Source organism: Mercenaria mercenaria, chromosome 7 (genome assembly GCF_021730395.1).
Source record: "Mercenaria mercenaria strain notata chromosome 7, MADL_Memer_1, whole genome shotgun sequence".
Taxonomy (NCBI): Eukaryota; Metazoa; Mollusca; class Bivalvia; order Venerida; family Veneridae; genus Mercenaria; species Mercenaria mercenaria.
Window position 1 is genome coordinate 69,450,154 of NC_069367.1, and position 27,233 is coordinate 69,477,386.

The 27,233-nt window shown below is 34.5% G+C and overlaps 1 protein-coding gene across 1 annotated transcript; it reads left to right on the plus strand.

Annotated features, from left to right (window-relative positions):
- The first annotated feature begins 3,534 nt into the window (after positions 1-3,534).
- LOC123553978 (dnaJ homolog subfamily C member 3-like) lies at positions 3,535-27,233 on the plus strand. The gene is made up of 11 exons (XM_045343782.2): positions 3,535-3,706; positions 11,628-11,735; positions 12,600-12,724; positions 13,469-13,543; positions 13,732-13,875; positions 14,809-14,990; positions 15,881-16,106; positions 18,040-18,160; positions 18,742-18,874; positions 21,401-21,546; positions 22,785-27,233. The coding sequence occupies exons 1-11, from the start codon at positions 3,631-3,633 to the stop codon at positions 22,931-22,933; spliced, it is 1,485 nt and encodes a 494-aa protein (XP_045199717.2). The 5' UTR covers positions 3,535-3,630; the 3' UTR covers positions 22,934-27,233.

A 27,233-nucleotide genomic window follows, 5' to 3' on the forward strand; every position in this document is an offset into this window, starting at 1 on the left:
ATCAGCAACTATCTCACAGAGAGTCAAAATACAGTATAGTCTAGCGGCATGCTAACTAGCTGACAAAAGCTGGAGCTAAAGACTGAGTCATTATAAGACAAGGTTAAAAATACATAGTCTGTTGGCATGCTACACCTCATCTACATCTGTATGTGATACTGTCAAACTTGACCATTATATCACGGTGCGCAAGAATAAAAGATAAAAGAGAAATGGAAAGTAAAGTATGAAAATGCTCGGACAAGTGCAATATAGTAAAAGTAAGAAATAAAAGTAAAAGATTGCCCAGTTGTGACATTCCTCAAAAGACTATACGTGCTGACCTCTCCGGCTTGCGTAGTGCTACCAGGGAAGTGGCCCCGCCAGCACAGCTCAGGAGTCTTATCATTGAAAATGCCACAACTGGAGGAAAGTCCCCATTTAGAAGGGTTGGATAGATAGCTCCCTCTTGAAATGTGCCAAGGAGGGAGCCTCAGCAACTGAGGCTGGTAGTGCGTTCCACTGTTGGATAGTTCTCGGGAAGAAGCTGTATTTAAAATGATTGCTAGATGGTTGGTAAAGTTGGAGTGTTCTCGAGATAAATGTATTACCTACAGCAAGTTAAAACATTTCTTTCGTTTCTTATTCTCTGGAGCGTACAATTGATGTTCGGATGCGAATCACTAACATGATTACGCCTGTTTTCAGATATGAGCGAGTTGGACATGATGACAAAATATATACTGCAAACCTGTAAAAGCCATAAAAATATATGTTTTCTTATAAGCTTATTTGTATACTCTGGGCGATCAAACACTTGTGCCCGTTGTGCTTTTTTCTATTTTCCATAGAGAAGCCTATCTGTTGTCAACTGGACAAGTAGATTGGTTGGGCAGATAAGACATTCAAACGTTAGTAAGAGCCAGAAGTTCTGATCACCTTGGAGTATGTCTTCACTGTGTTTGTTTGTGTTCTATGTTGTTTGCTTCTCTTTACCATAGGTTATTTTCTTAGCATGTAACTGTAAGTATGCATGTTTTTGCTATAAGTTAGTCAATGTTTCTATGTGCTATTTATTTAGTTTTATTAGTTACTATTTTTATGTTTTAAAAATTTGTTTTATTTGTTTATTTAATATATCTTATAGTAGCTATATTAATAATTATTATTATTTTTATGTTTTCATGAATTTTCTTTATTGCTATTATTAATTGTCTTATGTATACTTTAAACCTATCATTGATACTAGTTGTTTTAATGTAAATCTCTTCATATCTTACTCAACATAAATATGTTTCAACATGCTTAAAGCACATTATTATGTATTCCTTTTAGCTGCTTTGTCATTGTTAATCTCTGTTTTATATAGGTGTGTCGGAAAATAGCTCATGAGCCAATGTTAACTTGTTATATTGTATCCGATGTAAAATAAAGCTTCTTGTATCGTGTATCCTGGACGTAGGCCTAAATATCAGTCTGAAGTGAAAGGGTTAATAACGTCACGTAGATGAAGTCACGAATTTGACTATAATTGACTCTGTTGCGATGGTATACATACATGTATGCATTTTAGGTCTGTTTATAGTGTAAACCGATTAGATAATTAGTTTATACTTGTTTGTTTTATTTTTATTTTGAAGAAACTTCAAGCTTATTTAAACCACTCTCGAGTCCGCTTATTTGAAAGCCAGTTCTGGCATCACATGCGAGTGTGCGGTCGTGCTCCCAGTGGGACTAGAAACCACGACCCACATGTTGAGTGGGCAACACCTTAATTACTAACTGCTCCTTAATTATATAATTGTAAGATAAAGTTTTATAATTTATTATATAAGTGTAAAAGTAAACTGCTTTACAGAATGAAAAGGGTGTGATACAGACAGAAAATTAAGTCATAGTACTTCCTTCCGCACAATTTCGAACTGGCATGCAATTTTCGTACAGTGCAAAGTAGCTTTCAGCAAAGCCGATTGGATCATTCCAGACTCCAGTAATGCATGGACTATATCCAGGATACACTTAAAAACTAGCCACTAACTAAGAAATTTAACTTTAGAAAAAGATTTCAGAACATTATAACATTTGCAAAGACAACAAATATAAAGAGCAGACATATGCATAAAGCTAGCTTTATAATTTATTAGAAATGTATTCCTGTGCTACGATAGTTAAAATGTACATTGAAAAATTACGTAATTATATACTGTATAAGAATTTTTAATCTTTAGGCTAATTATTAACTTTTATACACTAAGCATGTGAACAGTCCTGACTATTCCACTAGGATATCAGAGTTTAGACTTGGTTGAAACTGGAGCATTTTCTAATTTTTTGACAATGAATTTCACAGCATAGGAACAGCATATCTTCATACCAAATTTGATAGGTTTATTTGTGGTATTTGTGGTATCTACAAATATTTGATTATCTAAACTTACATTAGGAATATATTTTTGCTTTTTACTTTCAGAACAAAAATGCCAGGACATTGGACAAAAAACAAAATTTGAGAGTATAAAAGTATAAAAATGGATAGTCTATTCAGTTTACTCAGATTTCTTCAAATTTTCTTGTAAGGATATTTAATTTCCTAGCTGTTCTTTTGACAGTTGTTACCTTTGTGAAAATCAAAGTTTTATAAAAATAGACAACAGACATATATGTAAATATAAGCATTTGAAAGCTGTTTTTGGTAACTGGGTCATTCTGTTTTTTAGGAACTCCTGTCCCCAAACTTTTGAATTTTTTTTTTTTTTTTTTTTTTTTGTAAATTTTGATGACACATATGAATATAAAGCATGTACGTTATCTTTAGTAATACATATGTGGCAAATACCAGTTGTTTATTTATAATTTTTTTTATTATATTTCTAATAAAAATTTTCTTTTATCATGACCAGGGATAAGGAAAACTACGTGTCCATATAACTGGGTGTGACTTCAACAAATCGATTTAATGCATACAGGCAACAGTTATCAGCTACTTTCAGTGGACTTGTTTGCTTGAAATAAATGTATGAGCTACTTAGAAATAACTGGCATAAAAATTACAAAACAAAAATGTTTACTTTCATCTGCCCCTAAATTTTATATCATTTCCGTAACCCATGTGGAATCCCTGTGATATCTGAACAGATTTTAGTATTTATTATCATTCAACATAGAAGAATGTTGTGATGTTTTCATTTAAAGAACTATGTCTTTAACAAATTATAATGAAAAATGTATATTCTGATGGTAAACATGTTTTATTTTTTGTGATTATACTTTTTGTTTGTCATTACCGTAACACTTAATAGCATAACACCCACTTGTAGATTTTGCGTGCACGGTTCCGCACCTTGAATTTAAAATACGTATTTTTCTATTGTAAATAGTTTCAATCAGTTATAATTATAGAATGTCCGCAAAATAGTTCTAAACATAGGCTGCGGTTGTTGTGCAAAACCGACTGTTGCCGAATTTACGTACGACTACGGACGGTACGGGGATTAGGAAATGGCAATTAGGAAATACCGTGTACCAGTCTATGATACATAACCCGGAAGTAAACATATTAGCCAATCGAGTAACCCCACGAGTAAATACACGAAAGTCCTGTAAAAGTTAGGAAACATTTCAGATGATGCTGATAATTGATTGTTAGCAGAAATGGTGTCTAAAGATATTTTACAAGTGATTAAATCACTTGCTGTCATTACTTTATCTCTGGATTTCTTTTTTGATGGTAAGTAAACCGTGTGGACTCGGACACTTCACCTGGAGGCTGGATATTTGAGACATTCTCTTCAGACTCTTGATTTTAACATTGTCTCTCAATCGGAAGACTCAAATTAGCTTAAGCAATGAAAATCAAAACCCTCATTTTAAAATTCCCAAATTTATTTTAAAGATACAAAATTATCTTCCTCTTAATCGAATTTTCAAAATCCAAATCATTTAGGAATTTTGTTTAGGCAGTGGCTAGAGAACCGGAATCGGTTCCCTAGACAGCGAACTTATTCGTCCGGAACTGGTTCTCTAACCAAAATACCATGCATAGGCTAGGGAACAGGAATTTTTTAATACTGCCGAAATCCACTCTGTTTCTGTTTATTAAGTAGCGTGCATATCATTATCTAAATTAATTTTTCCATTCCCTTTCATTTATGGCAGTGGCTACGATTACGGTACCGTAATCCTAGCCTCTGTTTCTAGGATTACGGAAGTTCCGTATTCCTAGACAACCCTACGAGGATAGGCTAGGATTACGGAAGTATTTAAGAGGCATCAAATATATGTTAGGACATGCATAAATGACGTTGTAAAATTACTTATTTCACTATTATTTCGTGCTATCGATCCGCTGTTTTGGGTTAGTATAATCTTAATGGTGGCACGCGGAAATATTATAGAATTATCTATGTTTCATATATACCTGCAATTTTTGTCATCAAATCAACACAAATGGTCTTTAATAACATACAATATGGTTATAAATAAAAAAAATCAAAGTATAGAATATTTTTTTAAACCTTACTTTTACCCTCATATTTCTATAATATTTCCGCGGGCCGCCATTAATATAGCGTTTAAGATTATACTAACCCAAAATGGCGGATAGATAACACAGAATAATAAGGCAGGCATCAAAAATCGCTATTTTAATAAAGTGAAATAAGAAATTTACAACATCATTTATGCATGTCCTAACATATTTTTGATGTCTCTTAAATACTTCCGTAATCCTAGCCTATCCTCATAGGGTTGTCTAGGAATACAGAACTTCCGTAATCCTAGAACCGGAGGCTAGGATTACGGTACCGTAATCGTAGCCACTGCCTTCATTTATCTGCCATTACTGTCTCCAAAAGTGTACGTACTTGCAGCATACCGAGTCCATCATTTTGGAATGATATAAACTAGTACGAAATGAAATGAAAACTACTTTGTCGTCTTTAAATATTATTTGTTTTAAACATGTACAAGGTTTGAATTATTTAAAAAAAAAAAATAATATGAAAAAGGCAAAGCCTCTGAGCGAGCGTAGCTTAAACGGCAAAGAAACTATTCACTGCTTAAAACAATTCCGAGAACCTATTCACTTGAAAAGAAACAAAAATTTAGTGTCATTATACCTGTAACAGCGAATATCATATGTTGCAAAATTTATGGAAAGCCGGTGTCACGGTGACTCATTACCTGTTTGTGGCGTTCTTAGGGCTTTATGCTTATTTATGATATTTTATCCCATTTTCTGGCCAATGCTTGATCTTTTAAAAGAAAATCATATTTTTTTCTACCAACTGGAAATCTTTCTTGCATTATTTTTGAGTGATGGATAATATTCAGCAATCAAATGAAGTTCTGTATTCACTGCCAACAAAGCATTTCCTGTGAGCACCTGTCCGCTGGGGACACGCACTTTGTAAAATAAAAGCAAAATTGAAATTATTTCCATAACATAACTTTTTTAAAAATAAAGACACCTAATGAACATAGAGATTTTAACTCAAATATAAAATAAAAAAAAAAACAATTTTCCCGACTTTGACGGAAGGAAAACAAAATGGCGGCACCCAAAATGGCGGCGCCCAGACGAGAGGAAAATTTTTCAGCTACATCACTTTGCCCCATTCGGCACACCTTTGTTATATTCGCCTACACATTGCCGTAAGGCGAGCTACGCGCTCGCTATTAATTTGTTTTTGCGTCATTACATGTTCATAAATGTACAAACTAATTTAATTGCCATTAAAACTTCATGTAGATTATCTGATCACTTTATTGCTGGTTTGTAACACCTCAGCATTACACGTTCAAAGATATGTGATAAATACTTTAAATTAACAGAAATTACTTAGTTTGTTTTAATTGTTTCTTTTATTATATTGTACCTTTTCAAGTTTAAATTTCAGGTTTATTTTGGCTTCCTCCAATGCCGATGATTTCCGCATTCATTCGTACAAGTTTATTTTATCATTCCAATACGGCGAGTACACTAAGTCTTTTGGAGACAAATAAACACAGATAAATGAAAGGGCATAGCTAGCTTGCTGAAATGGTGAAAATAATTTAGACAACAACATGCATGACACTTTCCAAACGAAACAAAGTGAATTTCGACACTTTATGCATAGAAATAAAATTCCAGTTCCCTAGCCTATGCATGGTAATTTGGCTAGAGAACCAGTTCCGGACGAATAAGTTTGCTGTCTAGGGAACCGATTCCGGTTCTCTAGCCACTGCCTTTTGTTTAGGAAGTGTTTAGCTGTCCGGTAATCAGAAGCCTAGCCTGCGTTTCTAGCTGTCCGGTTACCAGACGGCTAGAAAATTCTTGGGATTTTCAAGACTTCTGATAAAAGATTTCCTAATGAGTAATGAATAAACTTACTGATACGGTCATACCTGTTATTTACTAAAGGTATCAATATTTATCTGCAGGAAGTGTCTAGTCGTCTGGTAAACGGACACTTAGCCTGCTTTTCTCGGGATTTTATAGACGTTCGGTTAAAGATGTAAATTGTAATGATACATATTATTTACTAAAGATATTAATACCTATCTGCTGACAAAATTTTGTGTGAATAAATAAAGATTTACTTTTAATTGTCACTAATAAATCACTACATTATTCAGCTGATAAAACAAAAGTTGGCCAAAATCAAAAATGGCGAGATCACCATGATGTCGCTCATTAAAATCTGTTCATCTATTTTTATAGGATCAGATTTTTTAATTTTAACAATTTTCTCACTGGATTTTCAAAACTAAAACAGTTTTGAAATACCGCAGATACCCATGTATAATGCCAGTTTTTTTTACCCCCGGGACCACCCCCGAATCATGGGTATTATACACAGGTATAGACGATTTTCCAACTTCAAAACAAGTTTTGTTTCCGATTTTCGCCATTTTGGTAAAGGGTAACTACTCTCCATGCTGTCACCGCTAAAATCTAAGGTTGCCTTTACATTTCGTAAAAGATCGAGTGGTTTATTTTTCTTGATTTCATATAAATTTAATATTTTGATGAAAGAAATATTGTGAGGAAGCCATCCAGCTGGCTTACGGAAGGTCGGTGGTTCTACCCAGGTGCCCGCTCGTGATGAAATAATGCACGGAAGGGCACCTGGGGTCTTCCTCCACCATTAAAAGCTGAAAAGTCGCCATAAAATTATGACCTATCATGTGTCGGTGCGACGTTAAATCCAAAAAAAAAAAAAAAAAAAAAGAAAGATATTTTTAATCACAAAAATTATGATGCTAATTAAAGATCGAGTATTATCTTTAACCGAGATCAAACTTTGAACAACACAAATTGACACAAAGTGACACGCTAATTGCCGGTAATTACTGGCCATTTGATCATAACAAAAGGACTATCACAGCTTTTGTTACCGGTTTGAATTGAGAAGCTCATGTCATTTTGAAATATACCATTCCGAAATATTGAAACAGTTGCTTTCTATTTATTCAAAATATTTAATTAAAAAAGAAAAAACAACAAATATAACAATATTTTACTGGTTTTATTTTTTGAGAAAACAAAAATCGATAGTACCACGAGACCGATGCTGCTCTTTGCCACGGAGGTAAAATTTATTACCGGTGTCGGTGTAAACTCTACTTTCGTTTTCCATCCACCAAAAAATTGACCAAAAATGTTTTTTCCCAGGATTTTGGGCTAAAATTGGGGGTGCGCATTATACTTGGGTGCACACTATACATGGGAATCTACGGTACTTAAAATTTTCGTATTTTAATATTCAAATTTTTAAAAAAAATTCACTGAAAAACTGTTTTAAATGATATTTAATTTCAATAGCGGCAGTGTGATGTTCTAGAAAAATAGTAGTTAAGCAATAAGCATTTATAATTAATACATTTTATTTCGAAATAATAGTCAAATTAATCAATAAATTGCTTGTTTTATAAGCTTTCCATTCATCAAATTTTTTTTTTTTATAAATTTGTGTTTTAAGAATTAAAGTTTACTGGTTTGCGACCCAGAATTTCGGACGACCCAGAAACATGGACAGTCCCGTAAATGCTTATTTCTGCATTCTTTTTTATCATTTGTTGACAAGTATAAACAGACGCTTGCTTTATGTGCAACAACCACTGCAACAATTGTAAATTGATAAGTAAAACTTACAAAATTGGAATATTTACATTTGTTCATGAAATGTTGCGACAGTTCTTGCTGCGGGAAGTGGCATGTGCTTTCAGTGCGCATGCGCATACTTGTTTTGAGGCCCCAACAATATTGAAAGAGTACTCGTCTACAATCTGCTAAATGCAGACAAGAAAATTCCGTGTTTTAAAATGATCAAAATGGGTACATAGTGCCAAGCTTTAGGATGTACGAGCGTTTTTTTTTCAGGATATCCGCCATTTTGAAAAATGTTTCTTCGAAAATTGCTTTCTTACAAAAGTTTTGCCAAAAATTGTTGCTTAATAATTAAAATATGGCTAACCAAATAGATTCTACTTTTTGCAAAAAAAAAAAAAATTTCACCCTTATTTTTGGGTAGCATTTACCTAAAATTGACGTACGATGTACAATGGGGTAGGGGTAGGTAATTTCAAATATCTATTAAAGTAGATCAGGTTTGGTTTTGATATTTTCCTCACTGATATATATCATGATAAGCTATAATTGAAATAAAAGTTTTCAAGATACAGTGAAACACCGCTCGCTCGAGCATCGATGACTCGAGTACCCAGGCTCGCTCAAGCAATTCATGTGGTCCCGGCCGATTTCCTTCTATTTTCTGTGTGAAATTACCATGGCTGGGTCGAGCATCAATAACTCGATCGCTCGAGCATGACATCTGGTCCCTGTGTATTAATTTTCTATTTGCTTCTTCTGGCAAACTCGAGCAGAGGTGTCAAAATTTTTCACACCTTCGTTGGTCAGAATGTATCGGTTAATTAAAAATTTTCAAACGCCGTGAGAATTGTTTGGTCTATTCTATGACTATCCAAAATGTTTGTTTGTCGGTATATTTGATCTGATTAATGAGATTAATTATTGATAAACGGTTAAAGAAAAGTTCTATTGATCAAATATCGATCAATTATTGATTACTTAAAACTTCTTTTCTGCGGGATCTTCTCGCAGAAAAGAAGTTTTAAGTAATCAATAATTGATCGTTATGAAATCTTAGTATTTTAATCAGCAGTTGTTTGCATGCAAATAAAGGAAATGATATAGACTTTTCATAAAATTGAGACGATAATTTTGATATGCACTTGTTGATAAATGAAAATTAAAAGTCCTAGTTGCTTCTTAATATGTGCCATTTACAAATTACATATTGAAACGTCTATCATAGATAACGTTTTTAATACGTTTTTTCTAAATGTCACAAGTATGTTATTATTACGCATCACCATTTACTCTGCAAATGATCCCGATGACAACTGGTAAAACAAAATTCTATTTTCTACTTATGTTGGTCAATGTTCGGGTCGCTCGAAACCATGGATAACTCGAGCATTTTGCTCATCCCCTTGCGACCTCGAGCGAGCAGTGTTTCACTGTAGCTCTTTATTTTATCTAGAAAATATAAATTAAAACAAAAAGAACAAAAAATATCAAAATTCACCAGTTTTTAACAGTTTTTGTCGAGCCCGCTTGCGGAAGCGAAGACATAGTTGTCCAAATGGCTGTTTGGTGTATGTGCGTGTGTGTGTGCGTCCGTGCATCCGTCCGGATTTGTTTGTCCTGACCATAACTTTGACATGCATGGAGCAATCTTGTGTATATTTGGCATGAATGTAAACCTCAGTGAGACGGAGTGTCATGCGCAAACCCGAGGTTCCTATCTCAAAGGTCAAGGTCACACTTACAGGTCAAAGGTCAAATTCAAGAATGACTTTGTCCGGAGCATTTCTTCTTCCTGCATGGAGGGATTTTGATGTAACTTGGCACAATTGTTCACCATCATGAGATGGAGTGTCTTGCGCAAGAACCAGGTCCCTAGGTCTAAGGTCAAGGTCACACTTAGAGGTCAAAGGATACAAGAATGACAACTTTGTCCGGAGCATTTCTTCTTCGTGCATGGAGGCCTCAGGGATTTTGATTTAACCAGGTTTAAATGTCGATTAATTATTGTCACAAATTGGCCATAAATTCAAAACTAACATGTATCGAAAGAGGATTCAATTCCTCATTGATTTAATATGTAAAAAATATCAAATAATATCCAAAATTACGAATGTTCTAGTGATTTAAACCTATGTATGTACTGTACACGATTAATGTTTACCGTCTACATGCCAATATGCGCAAGCAATAAAACTAATAACTTTACATGACTGTGTACATGTACTTTGATTTATCCTCCATTATTTTGGTCCTACAAAGTTTTGACGTTAGATTGCCCCGTCACAAATATAAAACAATCTGAACGTCAAACTATCTTGACTAAGAGAAAATAATAATTACAGTGTGAAAAATCAATGCTCCATATCGGACACATGGCAGATTGGTTTATCGATCAATAGCGATGACACGGGCAGTCGATTAACGAGGTAATTAACACGTTTTTATTGCGTAATGTCAGTAATCACCTAGAGGCATGTGCTTCCTGTGTTGGATCTCGAACGTCTTTGTCGATAAACAAACACATGTTTTACGCTATGTAAAACAAATTTTTGATTTCTTAATTAATCCGCAATACCTCAAAAGGAGGTCATTGTGCTACTCTGGACATTGGCACTCTGAACTGTCTTGTCTGATGGTATGGATCCAAACACTGGATTCAGAGTTTACGCTTAAAAACAATTATTTAATCCGCAATACTCAAAAGGGAGGTTCATTGGTGTACTCTGGACAGGCCCTTACTGCTTGTCTAGTGTATGATCCATACATCTGGATTCAGAGTTACCTAAAATACTTTTATAATGGAAGTGGCTAGGGGTCAGGTAAAAATTGAAACAGACCAAGAATTTATGAGCACAATACAAGTGCAAATTAAAAATAAGAGATCTGAGCTTAGCACGATGGATACTAGATGCAATATCATGTTTTTTTAGGATTGATGAATTATATTTACTTCCATTTCTAATCGCCTGCAATGTGTTCATGAAATGAATGGGAAACGTTTTTTTTAGTAAAAAGGTTATAATGTTTTTTTCTTATATTTCTTACTGCTGGGAAATAGTACCATTAATTTAAGCTAACAGTATCCTCTCTGCAAATACCAGTATACAGGTTGTCATAGGTCATCAGCATTATCAAAGGACCAATGCCATTCCCTGTTTAAATTTTGCAAAACCTTTTGTATGTTACCAGTAGTTAATATTAGGTGGAAGGGCTTCAAATAGTCAAGAGTACTGTTAGAAGCTGTTGTTTGAAGTCTATAAAGATCAAGGAGAATTACTTCTTTTTAATCTTGGAGCAGTCAATATTATTGAATTTCATTTATATTTGTCATTCTTATGGCCCTTGCACTTTAACAGTATGGTTATTTCTTTTCTTTCTGCATTTGTTTGGCAGTTTTACAGCCCTACATGAAGCAATGTTGATAGCATTTTCAATTTAAGAATGGCATATTATGCTAGGTGGCCCTTCTGCTAAATTAAACAAATTTAAAATGGCTTGCATTTTATCACCCACCTGTATATTGTATGACTGGTTTATATTTGTTCTATTGCAGTTGTTATAGCTACCTCAGAAGATGCTAGCAAGCATCTGGAGATGGGGAAGCAGTTGTTGGCTGCAGGGAACATGGTGGAAGCTCTCTCACATTTTGACATTGCTGTTGGTAAGTTTATACTCAAAAGTTTGTCTTGGTTTAGAGTTGCATCAACACAATGTAGATCATTTGGTGACTTCAGCTTGGAGTAAGACCCAGGTACTTTCAGGTACAGGTGGGCTCCTTGATAGGATCTCCAACCGTTTGTTTACCAGCTGGTGAAGAATTAAAGATTAAAGTAAGATGTTGAACCCATTTTGGTGAGATGCGAGACATCCAAAGTCATCTACTTTAACCACTTGCCTTGTAGGCCCCTCGTACTAGAAAATTAATAATTATAAAGTTACAGTATTCTTTTTGCTTACTGGAATGGCTTATTTTATTATTCAAGGGTTTTTTCTTGTACAGCAGCGGCTGTTACAGGTGTCTTACTTGCAGAAATTTTCTTTTAAATTTGCAGTTTCCCTGAAACCAACTTTGGTAACATAACTTATATACTTGTAAAAAATGCCTTTCAGTAGAGTCGTGGACCTAGGGATAAGGGATCGCACCATTATGCACATTGTCAAACTGTTTTCACTTGGCTGTTAAAATAATACCTTTTCTTATGTCGATTTCTAATAATTCTACATTTGCACTGTTTTACACAGAAAATGGCTTGAAACAGTTTTGAACAAGTGTGACCCCTTGGCCCCGTACTGACAATCGGCAATTTATTACCTTGCATTTATATTTACACACCAGCATTCCTTGTCTGTAAATCTGTCTCATACAAGCACATACATGTCAGTAACAGAGACAAATGCCAAAATCTCGTACCACAGACATGTGTATTATCAAATAACACGGGTCCACTACCTTAACTACAATGGAAACTAATTTTCAGAATGACTTATAAAGTAGATTGAATAACTAAGTTCCCTTCTGTTTCAGAGAAGGACCCCAGCAACTATTTATTGTATTTTAGACGGGCAACAGTATATTTAGCACTGGGAAAATCCAAGTCAGCTTTGCCTGACCTAGATAAAAGCATCCAGCTCAGACCTGGTTTTGTTGCTGTAAGTACCAAGGATTTTGTGAGTTTTTTTACTGTAATTTGGATATTTTGTTAAAGTCTATAGTATGCAAAATTAAGAAATACAAAATATTTATGAAATTCCTCACAGAAACTTTTTAGAGTTTCGCCACCATTCATTTAAAGCATAAAATTAAATCAAATATATATAGTCTGCAAAAAATTAGTCAGTTTAAAGCCGCAGTGTGCAGCAGTTTTTCCCTGTTGAAATTAATTGTTTTACAGTACTTGAATTTCTATCAATATTTCAACATTTCAATATTCGATTAAATCTCATGCAATATCGACGTTCACTGCTGATACAGAAAGCTACACTAACAGCCACCGTATGCCGAAATATCATACAAGAGTACAAAAATGAAGTGTTACAATTATAGGTACACTACTCTTGGTGATGAAATAAGTGGCTGGGAATGTTCAAGATAAACTAGTGGTGTAGTCATTATGTGTTAGGTCAATTACCTTAATTCTACTATTGTTCAATTTGTTGCTGTTTTGAGGCTTTACAGTGTTAAATATTATCATACTTATTAAATAAGTTACTCCATGTTTCATGTGTTCATATTTTGTGGTAACATTTTCATCCCTTCAGCCTGAAAGTTCATAATACATTTAATGCTAGTGTTCCTTTAAGGTATATATGTATCATAATCTTGCAAACAATTTTCAGCCATTAACACAGAGGGGAAAAGTATACCTTTAAAGTGTTACTTATTGTAATTTTCAGGCGCTGACCCAGAGGGGAAACGTCTACCTTAAACAGGGTAACTTGGAAGCTGCAGCAAGAGATTTTGAAGAAATTGTAAGTGTACCTTTTATCTTGAATGAATTAGGAAATATCCATTATGGCATTTTAGCAGTATTTTGCCCTTTTTTCAACTTAAAATATTTTGCTAAAGCTTTAGTATGTAAGCTAGTATTAGATGGAATGGCTTCAAATAGTGGAGAGCACTATCTTGTTCCAATCGTTGTGTTTTGTGTATATTTCAGCATCAGAGGGATCCATCAAACCAGGAGGCAATGAATTATTTGCATCAAATAGAACCATTAGCAGACGAAATTGAGCATGCAAAAATGATGTTTCACAATAGGGATTACCAAGGAGCTATTATATTGTTATCTAAAGCAATTGATGTAAGTTCAGTATATCTTATTATGTTTCTGTTTGCATGATATTTGTTTGCATAGACATAGAAAAGTCATTGAACTTTCCCAAGGACCATAAAACATGTAAGACTTGTATCATGATGATAGCTTGTTATATTTTTAGAGTCTAATGAAGTCAGTTTTTATCTCTTCTTTTTGAAGAAGAAGGAAGGCTATTGGCAAGTGTTTAATTGTCATATGTCTTCATATGTCTTCTTAACTACTGGCGCTTTTATCATCAAATTTCACATGAGGGTTCTCTGTGAGGTACAGAAGTCATATAGTTCAGGATCAGGCATCTAAAAGATCAAGGTCACTTGGGGTTAAATATTTTGTAATAATGCTGATTAAGGTTTTATGGCAATCTTCCTGATTTCACTATATGTTCATAATTACTGCCCCTGTTGTCATCAGCTTCACAGAAGTGTTGGTCTTGGAAAGGGGTAGACATCTGGTAGTTTAGGATCTGGTAAGTTTTATGGCATTCCTACATCTTCTCACTGCTGCAGTAATTATCAATCTCACATAAGACTTGATCTTAGAAAGAGACAGACATATTTAGGTATAGGGTCGGAAAGCTCAAAGGTCAAGGTCACTGGGGTCAGATTATAGCACACTACTCAAAATTTCCCCCCGCTCAATTCCAAGAAAGAGAAATATTCTTTATACATCTCTTACATCACTTTGTCTAATATGGATTGTTAGTACCCTCAACCCCACCCCCCTCACATTTCTGCCTCCACCCCAACCCTAACCCTTCCAAATGTTATTTTACATCTCTTTTTACTGTCTTATATGTCATGTGGATTCATAGTAACCCATATTCCTCATTCTCTTCCACTTGCCTGGTTTGTAACTTGTGTGACTATGGACTTAATTGATCTGCTAAACTCTGGTATTATTACATGGTATTTTTTCCAGTTGTGTCCATGGGATCCAGACTTACGAGAGATCAGAGCAGAGTGTTACATTGCTCAGGGAGATCTTGGTAAAGCTGTTAGTGATATACGTCCTACAACAAAATTAAGAAATGACAATACAAAAGGATTCTTGAAGTTGTCCCATTTGTTATATGATATGGGTGATGCAGATGAATCCCTCTCGTAAGTACTGTACATGATTTATATTTTGCAAACCTGGGTTTGAAAGTATAGGCATGGACTATCAAGAGTTGTAATTATATGACTTTTGAGATATTAAACTAAGTTACTATTGAAGGTCTGTGGTTCTACCCAAATGCCTGACCATAGTGAAATTGTGCCTGGATGGGCACCTGGAGTCTTCCTCCACCACCAAAAGCTGGAAAGTTGCCATTATGACCTATAATTGTGTTGATGTGACATTAAACTAAAAAGAAATTAAACTTAGTTAAGAAAGCAGTCTTAAATTACTTAAAAGTTAAATAACTACCTTCCATTAAGCAGTTTTGAGATTGTGCAATGAAGTAACCAGTCAGATGCTGCAATTATAGACTGGTCTCCAGTATCATCTTCATATCCTAATACCCAGATCTTTGAGTTTCTAAATGGTGCAGGCCTGTAAGGGTCCATTTTGGTAAGTATCTGACATTAGTTTGTCCCTCAAAGAGGGGACGCTATTTATTGCCAAGGTCCAATTCCGTCACAGAAAGAGAAGATGGTTCTACCGAGGGGCCTATTAATGCCTTAAACTGTTTGACTTACACTACCAGTAATACCTGAAAGTAAGTTTATGCTGAATACAGGCAGGCGTACCCACCTGAAAAGATGACTCCTTGTATATTAGGTTGTACTCCACTATAGATCTGAAGAAGTTGTATTCAAACTTTTAAGTCTCGTATTTTAATATTCAGGAAGCAGTCATGAAGAATAGTAAATTTAAGTTGTAAGAACTTTTTCTTCAAACATTGTGAATTGACTGGTGTAAAATTGGGTCAAAAGTTGTAAATATTGTGCGATATTTCTGCTTTATTGTTGTACGAAATATATAATCATTATATGACTTCTTCTTTCAGTCAAGTAAAAGAGTGTTTAAAGCTGGATCCAGATCATAAAGAGTGTTTTCCATTTTATAAAAAAGTGAAAAAACTTGCTAAACAGTTAAAGGAAGCACAAGAACTATCTAATGGTGAACATTACGATGATTGTGTAAAAAAAGCTAAGAAAATTATGGAGACTGAACCCAAAGCATTCCATTTTGTTCATACAGCAAAATCACATATATGCCACTGCTTAGCTAAGGTAAGTTTATTTGGTGTCATTTATCTTTTAGAAGGGTACAGACTCCATCTTCCATTACTTTAAGAAAAAATATTTGACGGCAGTGGACCTGTAATAAAATTCCGTAAAGTTAGTCTGTATGTGATTTTGGAATTCTACGGTTGTTACAGAAATCATTTTTAGCTCGACTATTCGAAGAATAGTCTAACTATTCTACTCACCCTGGCGCCGGCGTCGGCGTCACACCTTGGTTAAGTTTTTGCATGCAAGTACATACAGCCATCAATTAAAGGGATTATAGCTTTGATAATTATTTTTTCTTTTCTAGGTCAATTACCAACCTCTCTGGGTCAATCCATAACCTGTCATGCATTTTGGGCAAATTAGCCCCCTTTTGGACTTAGAAAATTCTGTTAAAGTTTTGCGTGCAAGTACACAGCTATTTCTAAAAGTGGCATATAGTATTGAAACTTATTTTTTCTTTTTCTAGAATCAATACCAACTCACTGGGTCAAGTCCCATAATCTCTGAATTTATTTTGAGCAAATTATGCCCCTTTTAGACTTAGAAAATTTTGGTAAAAGTTTTACATGCCAGTTACTATCTCAAAACTAATGCAGATATTGATTTGGAACTTACATGTGTCTTTGGGGTTAAAAAACTAGTTGTTGCAGCAAGTCCCATAACTCTGACCTTCATTTTGGCAAAATATGCCCCCTTTTGGACTTAGATAATTCTGGTTTAAGTTTGCGTGCAAGTACATACAGCATTTCTAAAAGGCAATAGAATTTGAAACTTATTTTTCTTTTTCTAGATCAATTACCAACCTCACTGGGTCAAGTCCATACTCTGACATGTATTTTGAGCAAATTATGCCCCCTTTTAGGACTTAGAAAATTTGGTTGAAGTTTTACATGCAGTTCTACTCCAAAAACACATGCAGATATGATTTGAAACTTCACATGTGTCTTGTGGTTATACAAACTAGTTGATTGCACAAGTCCCTAACTCTGACCTTCATTTTGGCCAAATTTACCCCCTTTTGGATTAGCAATTTCTGGTTAAAGTTTTGCATGCAAGTAATACATTATTACTAAATGGCATATAGATTTGAAACTTATTTTCTTTTTCAGATCAATTAATAACCTCACTGGATCAAGTCCCATAACTCCTCTGTATTTAGAAATTTATTCCCCTTTGGACTTAGAAATCCTGGTTAAGTTTTGCGTGCAAGTACATACAGTCAATTACTAAAAGGCATATTATTGAAACTTTTTTTTCATTTTCTAGATCATTACAACCTCACCTGTCAAAGTCCATAACTCTGGCATGTATTTTGGGCAAATTATGCCCCTTTTTGACTTTGAAATTCTGGTTAAAGTTTTCATGCATGTTTCCATCTCCAAAACTAATGCAGATATTGAATTGAAACTTCAAATGTGCTTTCGGGGCTATAAAACTAGTTGATAGCAGCAAGTCCATAACTGATATGCATTTTGGTCAAATTATGCCCTCTTTTGAACTTAAAACTCTTTGATATTTAACTTTTGGGGTAATATTTTCCTGCTTCTGGGACAATATTTCGAATAGTCGAGCTTGGCTGTCTTACGGACAGCTCTTGTTCATATGCGCTTCATTTATAGCAGAAGAATGCCAAAATAACCTGCATGTAAGTTACTGATTGCCATTATGGGTCCACTACCCAAAACAAAAGGCTACATGTATTTTTTATTGCATATGAAATGAATTAGTTTGAAAGGTAGAATATTCGTAATGTTCGGCAAACTTATGGCCTATACTATATATAGGACTGTTTATAGCATTAACAATTTATTCATGAGTATTTATTTTTGCGAATACAGACAGGAAATATATATCAAACATGTGTGAAAAAATATTATTTTAGAGTAACTTAGTAAGGGGGCAGATAACTTATGTAGATATTAAATTATAGGGTGGTCATGGAAATGATGCATTGAAAGCATGTAATGAAGTGTTAGACATGGATCCAGAGAATGTGAATGCAATGTGTGATAAAGCAGAGGCCCATATAGCTAACGAAGATTACGAAGCTGGTAAGTGATCTTAAAACAATGCCTGGGACTGCTGGGGCCAAATGGTAAGGTCGCTGGCTTTGAATCACTTACCCTCACTAGTGTGGATTCCAAAACCTTGCTTAGGGTGAGGAAGCCATTCAGCTGGCTTACAGACCGTCACTGGTTCTACCCAGGTACCCAACAGCCCGTGCCTGAACCTTGCTTAGGGTGAGGAAGCCATTCAACTGGCTTACAGACCGTCACTGGTTCTACCCAGGTACCCGACAGACCATGCCTGAAACAATACCCAAAGAGTCATTATCCGCCATCAGAAGCTGGAAAAACAGTCATATGACTTAAAATGTGTCAGCATGTATTTAAACCCAACAAAACTGGAAATGATATAGACATCAGCTGACTTGTGTATGGTTAATATTTCTGTCTTGATGTCTTAAAATCCTGAAAGGATCACTGGAATCTTCCACTAGTAATAAGAGAAAAGTTACTGAAGAACTGAATTGACAGTGCTTGTAAACTGCACAAGAATTTGATAGAATTAATTTTGAATAAGTCAATACTATATGAAAGAATGCTAGATTCTATATAAATGTTAATTTCAGCTGTGAAAGAGTATCAACAGGCCATGAATATAGACCAAGAGAGTCGTAGAGCCAAGGAAGGAATTGAACGTGCTCAAAAATTGCTCAAAAACTCACAGAAAAGAGACTATTATAAAATATTAGGGGTTAAAAGGTAACTTATCTTGTGCAGTATTATATTTGAATATTTGTATGTAATTAAAATAAAAGGTATTAATTATTTCATACTTGTACATGTATGCTTATATTTAGGATTATGATGAATAGTAAGAAAGTTGTACTGAACAAAGACTTGGTACTGAAGCCAGTAACCGGAAGGTCATAATAATTGGTGAGGCATTGAAACATCGCATACCATGCCAATAACTGGAAGTAACGTTTATGTACTAGTATATAATAACCTTTTAAATGACAGTAACTGTTGCAAGCTTGAAGTGTTTTTTGGGACCTGTGCCAGTATAGATTTTGTCAGTAACATGCCAGTAACCACTAAAGTCACACCACTGCTGTTTAATTATGTCTGCCACACCACTGTGGTGGGAGACATATTGATTTACTTCTGTCTGTGTGTGTGTCCGTCAGTCTGTCACAAATCTTGTCTGCGCTCCAAGGCGAACATTTTTCATCCGATCTTCACCAAATTTGAACAAAATGTGTTTGCCAAATCGGCCCAGGCACTTCAGAAATATGACCCTTGAATTACCGAAAATACTGATGCCAGTGATACAGGTCTTGATGCATGGTTGACTCAGATATGTAATGGAGGAGAAATGCCAATCTAGATGATTAGGCAGTTGTGGGAGACATGCGCTTTTCTCAAAAGCAGCTCTAGTTCTTGTAATAGTTGTATAGTGTAACATGGCAGCATTCTCAATATTTGAACATAAATATTCATAAAGCACTTGTAATACCTTATTTGTTTTGTGGATTTAAATAAAAAGAATAGTTTGCTAATGTTACATTAATGAATAAAATATGTTGAAAAATTGTGTTAAGTCAGGTGATGCTTAAAGGATCAACTTCAGTATGATCCAACAATTATTTTACAGTTTTGATTTTTGCTCTTCTGATTTTTTTAAAAATCTACGAGGTATTGTCTTTACTTGATCGTCGGCGTTGGCATTGGTTAAAATTTTTGTTTAGGTCCACCTTTTCTCAAAAACTATAAGAGCTACAGCTTTGAAACTTTGCACACTTGTTTATTATCATTAGGGGACTATGTAGACCAAAGACCATACCTCTAACCTGCATTTTGTTAGAATTATGGCCCTTTTTAGCTCATCTGATTTTTTGAAAAAAAATGATGAGTTATTGTCATCACTTGAGCGGTTGTCGGCGTCGGCGTCGGCGTCGGCGTTGCCTGGTTAAGTTTTATGTTTAGGTCAGCTTTTCTCCTAAACTATCAAAGCTATTGCTTTGAAACTTGGAATACGTGTTCACCATCATAAGCTGACCCTGTATAGCAAGAAACATAACTCCATCTTGCTTTTTGCAAGATTTATGGCCCCTTTTGTACTTAGAAAATATCAGATTTCTTGGTTAAGTTTTATGTTTAGGTCAACTTTTCTCCTAAACTATCAAAGCTATTGCTTTGAAACTTGGAATACTTGTTCACCATCATAAGCAGACCCTGTACATCAAGAATCATAACTCCATCTTGCTTTTTGCAAGATTTATTTCCCCTTTTGGACTTAGAAAATCAGTTTTCTTGGTTAAGTTTTATGTTTAGGTCAGCTTTTATCCTAAACTATCAAAGCTATTGCTTTAAAACTTGCAACACTTGTTTACCATCATAAGTTGACCCTGTATAGCAAGAAACATAACTCCGTCCTGCTTTTTGCAAGATTTATGGCCCCTTTTTGACTTAGAAAATATCAGATTTCTTGGTTAAGTTTTATGTTTAGGTCAACTTTTTCTCTTAAACTATCAAAGCTATTGCTTTGAAACTTGCAACACTTGTTCACCATCATAAGCTGACCCTGTACAGCAAGCAACATAACTCCATCCTGCTTTTTGCAATAATTATTGCCCGTTTTGGACTTAGAAAATCATTTTCTTGGTTGAGTATTATGTTTAAGTCAACTTTTCTCATAAACTATTAAAGCTATTGCTTTAAAACTTGCAACAGTTTTTCATCATCATAAGTGGACACTGTACATCAAGAAACATAACTCTATCCTGCTTTTTGCAAGAATGATGGCCCTTTTTAGACTTAGAAAATCATGGGTAGGACAATATTTCTATTACACAAAAAAAATCAGATGAGCGTCAGCACCCGCAAGGCGGTGCTCTTGTTGTACATTTAAATTTGAGTTGTTTGGTTAAAGAAAATTTAAGTTGTTTGGTTAAAAAGGTCCATCTTTTCTTAAAAACTGTAAGAGTCCTTTTTTGTACTTGGAAAATCTGAGCTATAACTATTTTCTTAGGTTTTATCCAGCACTTGCAGACGAGTGAGGGCATCGGCAGGCGGTGCTCTTGTTTCTCTTTTTATCATTTTTCATCATCTACAGTGAATGTTAGAGATCCTCAGCGCCCCTATTTTTTGGCTCAACATAGGTTATCTGAAAGAAAGAATATAATAAAATTTAGAAGTAAATATCATTTGTTACCTTGTTGTTTTTTTTGCTTGAAAATATCCAGATTTATATGAATGTATGTTTATAATATTATCATCTTTTAGAAATGCAAAGAAGAAGACGATAATGAAAGCTTATAGAAAGTTGGCAGCTAAATGGCATCCTGACAAACATCAGGGAGATGATAAAGAACATGCAGAGAGAATGTTCAGAGACATTGCAGCTGCTAAAGAAGTACTTACAGATCCAGGTAACGTTTTTTTTTTCTGTCTTGTTTTTTTTACACAATCACTCTAGAACTTAGCAGAATGGCAATAGTTTGTCTCATGTACCTGTATAATGCCTAAAAGGGATATCCCGTTTCATAAAAGTTAGATCCATGATTATTTATAGTTTTATTCAGTCAGACAGAAAGAAATTGGATTATTACAGCTTGCCATTATCATTCTGTATGTGAAAGTGCAAAAAAAAAAATGTGTTAAGAATCTAACAGTCAAACTCTAAGTGGTCTAGTGTGGTAAAAGTAAGTATTTGTTATGGTATTTTATAGCAATTTAAAGTATTAACCTAACCTGTTATATGAAGGTCACATTAACAGAAGTGCACACACAAAATGTCAAAGTAAGAAATAATCTTACCATGTCAATAAAAGATGCTGTATCATAATTAGTTAAAGGACTTTGCCTTTTTGGCCATTACAACCAGTTTATCCCTGTAAATAAAGACATGACACAGTTTGCCTTAAATGTAAAATTCAAAATGAACAGTTATATACATATTAGCTTGGCCTATATTTTATCAGCAAAGCCTGGCAACAGCTATATTTAGGTAGGAAAAGACAATCTAAAGGATCTAAGTGTGATTTTCCATGAATTTTTTGACAGAAGACAGTTTTCCATGAATTTTTTTACAGAAGACAGAAGAAATTTTATCTCTGAGGTCATTCGTACTCTGCCTGTGATTAATGTTGTGAAACCAGTGACCCCCATTATATAACTGAAAATAGAACTACTGTTGCAATTGGCATGATATGAGCCGTGCCTTGAGAAAACCAACATAGTGGGTGTGCGACCAGCATGGATCCAGACCAGCCTGCGCATCCGCGCAGTCTGGTCAGGCTCCATGCTGTTCGCTTTTAAAGCCTATTGGAATTGGAGAAACTGTTAGCGAACAGCATGGATCCTGACCAGACTGCGCGGATGCGCAGGCTGGTCTGGATCCATGCTGGTCGCAAAGCCACTATGTTGGTTTTCCCGTGGCATGGCTCATATCTATAAAAAAAAAAAGCAGTGATCCTCCTGCCATTTAAACCTCATTCATTTGCTGTAATCTCATGAAGGTGGCTCAAACTTTCTTCATATGTCTCTTGAAATTATGCTAATTTCTTACCATGTTACTCTTGCTCTGAAAATGGCTCAAAATAAAACATTTTGGCCATTGTGACCCCCAGCAAACAATTTATCAGAGATTGTATTTTTTTCCTTACAGAAATGAGAGAAAAGTATGATCACGGTGAGGACCCACTGGACCCTGAACAGCAACAGGGAGGACACGCCCATCCATTCTTTCATGGCTTTAATCCATTTGGACATGGTGGTGGCAATCAGGGATTTAACTTTAAGTTTCATTTCAACTGAGATGGAAGGCAGCATTTACTGTGATATTACTGTATTTGTTCATAAGTGTTCCAGTCATTATATTCACTGTATGTGATGTTAATATGTTTTGAATAACGTTCCAGTTGTTACTGACAGTCTGTCACTGTGATGTTACCTGTTCTAAATAGAGCATGCAATTGATTCAGTGACATGCAACTTCAAAAGTATGGAATACATTTTATATAGAGCGTATTTATCTAAGATAATTAAAACTGTAATAATTTAGATGCATACTTCTAGATCTATGTCATTTTTTCCAGGTTTTATAGTATTTTCATTTATACATAGTATAAAATAAATTGATTCATGGAGATCTAGGTGGGATTAATTTATATAAGTACAGTAAAACCTGTCTTAAACAGCCAGCCAAGGCAGTGAGAAAAAGTGGCTGCTTAATGCAGTAAATTTATAGAACAAATGACCATTTGGGAAATGAGACACCGGCTGCTTAAGACAGGTTGGCTGTTTGACTGCTAAAGCAGGTTTTACTTTAATCTGTGTTCTCTATGCTGGCAGGTGTTTATGTATAGGTACCCTCTTTAGAAAGGCTTTGATGTATACACATACTGTAATATATTTGTGTTCAAAATAATTAAGATATAAGTCACTAGATAATCAAATATATACAAAATTTTAAACCTGTGAGCCCCTCGCAGGAAATACGTGACATAGCAGAAATGGAAGATTTTCCTCTACTTAGATTGGCTAGTCGCAATATCAAGGCGCTGTTTTTTCTGCATTGATTTAATTTTTATATGGAAGTTCATCTGAATATTGCTAACTGCAGTTGATGTGTCTAATAGGCATTAAGTTTGCCAGCTGAAACAGAGATGTTAATTATTTTAAATTATTTCAAATGTTTTGCTTCAAACTAGCAAACTTCACAGCTGGAAAAGAATTTTTTGCTTGTCTACAAAACAGTTTTGTATTTAAGTCCCAGACTGAAATATATACACCCTATTGGGATATTATGATAATGTTGTGTTTTCCATACAAGTTCATTAATTTTGTTGTGAAGATAGCAAGTGATTAAATCACAGAGAATAAGAAATATATAATATACAATGATGAAAACTGAAATTATACATTTAGTCACTTAATAGGATAATTTATCTTGCGTATTATAACAATGAATTCCATTTATACATGTTGTGCTATATTTGAACTTATTTTGTATTGTTTTTAAGCTCAACCAGATCTGAACCAAGGATTCCTGGGGAGCTGTAGGTATATGTGGATGGCCAGGTGTCCCGTCAAATCAGCTTCTTCTCATGACCCATTAGATCAATCCTGACCAAACTTTGTTAAAGGCATCATTATATGGACCACCTCTCCCAAAGTTTGATCAAATGGTTACTGTAGAATCATTAGTATTCATGGGAGACTATTTTCTATTGACTACAAGGTTTAGACAGTCCACAAAATTAAGTTCTAACAAACAAATAAAATTCCCTTTCTTTCTATATTCAAAAGTTGAAAGCCATGAATTCATATCCCAATGACACCCATTTTTAAGGTGATAATTTCAAGGTAAAAATGTAGGGTTTTTTTAATACTGGGTCATATCTATTGTTTTTCAGAAGGAATATTTTTCATACTAAAACATAGTTGTTTCCTTTCATTGTGTCATGATGTATTCAAGAGTTGAAGGTCAATGTCAGGTGAATGTCTGCATGATGTATTCAAGGGTTGAAGGTCAATGTCAGGTAAATATCCGAGGGTCATGAAGACTATCTTATTTAAAGGCACTGATCTCCAGATTGTATGACCAAAAAAAGAGAAAACTTTCAGATGTTGGTAAATTATTTTTTGCTATATTTCTAAAGAAGGATTTGAAACTTAGTCACTGACAGATTATATTTGTTTTGAAACACATGAGAATAAGATGTTTTTTTACTAATTTTTCCATTCAAAAGCGAAAAGCATTTATAATGGGATACAGGAGAAAACTTCCTTTTGTAATTGGATACCGGAGGTAAACTGCCGTAATTATAAAGCTTCATATTTAACATTTTGTTAAGTATGAATTCCTCCATGGTGTATTGGTCAATAAAGTTGGAATCTTTTTTTTTGCTTGGGCAGTCTGGATTCGATTTCTGGCTCGGGCATGTTTTATTTCTTGATTTTACATTTTTGAAGATAGTTTAGAAACATGAACTCAAGTTCTTGACCACCAACTTCAGTTTTAAAGAAAGGCCATTTTGAGCCGAAATCTGGAGTTTAGTCCCTTTAATGGCTAACTACTGCTGCACTTTATTTCTGTTTTTAATGTTACTTACTTTTAGTACTTAATCATGAAAAAATAATTTGAATAAATGTGTTTAAAGGTTAATTGTAAACATGTTCAGGCACTTGATCACGAAGAAATGTAACCCTGTTACACATTCATATTGTATACATTCTGACAAACTAGTCTGTCTTGTGTGTTTAAAGATGTCTCTCGGAGCAATACATGCCCTTACAGAGGCAAGAATACTCCTCAACAGAATGATTTATGATAACACTGACATTGACATATTCAAAGATTTATATAGTATATAATTGATGGACACCTCCAAAAGTTAAAGCAGTTACAAAATGCTGTATGAAACTACTCTAATACAAATTTGCAGAATATCATATGAGCCGTGCCATGAGAAAACCAACATAGTGGGTTTGCGACCAGCAAGGATCCAGACCAGCCTGCGCATCCGCGCAGTCTGGTCAGGATCCATGCTGTTTGCTATTAGTTTCTCCAATTCCATTAGGCTTTGAAAGCGAACAGCATGGATCCTGACCAGACTGCGCGGATGCGCAGGCTGGTCTGGATCCATGCTGGTCGCAAACCCACTATGTTGGTTTTCTCATGGCACGGCTCATATATAGTATGAGCTTTGTTTTAATGTCAGTTTTCTGAACCTGGCATGTAAATTGTTTTGACAAGTATATCTTTTCCTTGTTTTCACTTAAAGGTCTGGTGTCAGTTTGATTTTTTTTATTTATATACATTTACATACTGAAGTTTTAACTGATGGCAGTTTTATAGAAATATGATACAATATTCCACATACTGTGTTAATAGGCACGAGGTTCCTTTGAAATTAAGGAGGAAAGTAATTGTCTATTGTATTTGTTGTTAAAAAATCATAAATAACAGTTTAAATGAGAACATATGTAGGTGTATTCTACTCCATTCAGAATTATAGGGGATCTGCAGATGATATCAGTTTCTGAAAAAAAGACTTAATGCATCTCATATCAGCTTAGTGTGGTTAAAAAAGTGCGATTGTGTTTTTGAGGACTGAAAAATTGTTTTAAAAAGTTTGTTACGAGTTCCTAGTGAACATGATGCATGTTAAAGTTTATGTTTATATTATAAAGTGTACATGGGAATTTTGTTTGATGCATAAGGTGAATATGCAGTACAGTGTAATTTATTATCATGTTACTTGAAGTGCTGACATTTTACTGTGAATTTTCCGTTCAAAGGAGGTTCATTTTAACTACAAAATCCTCTTCCATTTTCCAGCAAGATACACCGATTATAATCAGAGTCTTGGGAAATGATTTTTAAAAAAAAAAACAAATTGAAGTCTTAGCATTTCAGACATATATTGTGTTTGATACAGACATGGAATTGTTTATTCAGAAAGCTCAACATAATTTAGCTGTCCATATGTGTAACTGTATTAGATTCATTTGTGTCTAGTTGTTGTTGTTGTTGTTTTTTGTTGAGGGGGCTGGGTCAGAAACAAAAATAATTGGGTGTATTTTCTTTATGTTCCTTAGTTTATACAGCATGCTGCTGTTAATTAACTTTCAGGAATTTGTGTGAAATATTCATGTTTATCATCACATATTGTTCATCAAAAGTTTCGTAAACTCCACATCAAAATTTATTTGAAAAAGAAAACCTTAATCCAAGGGTCAAAGGTTATGAAACGAAGTTTAGAGACCAGTTTCAAAACTCGGGCATCTGATTGGTTGTTTCTAATCTCAAGTTTTGAACTGACCAATGGAATGACTTCATTCGGAGATAGGTCTAGAGGCACAGTTTTATAACCTTGTATCCAAGTTGACAAAAACGTAAGTTGTTTTTGTATTCAGTGTTGTCCTATGATCTTGTTATATGTGTGTAAAAGAGAATATTGGATTTGTACGAGTTTGAAGTTCAAAATGAATATTCCATTATGCTGATCATTGTGAAGTTTGACTTTGTGCAATTTAATTGTATAATGTTTGTTATATGCCTTGAATTGGAATAAAGGTTTATATTGAAATAAAGATCTAAAACCCGTCA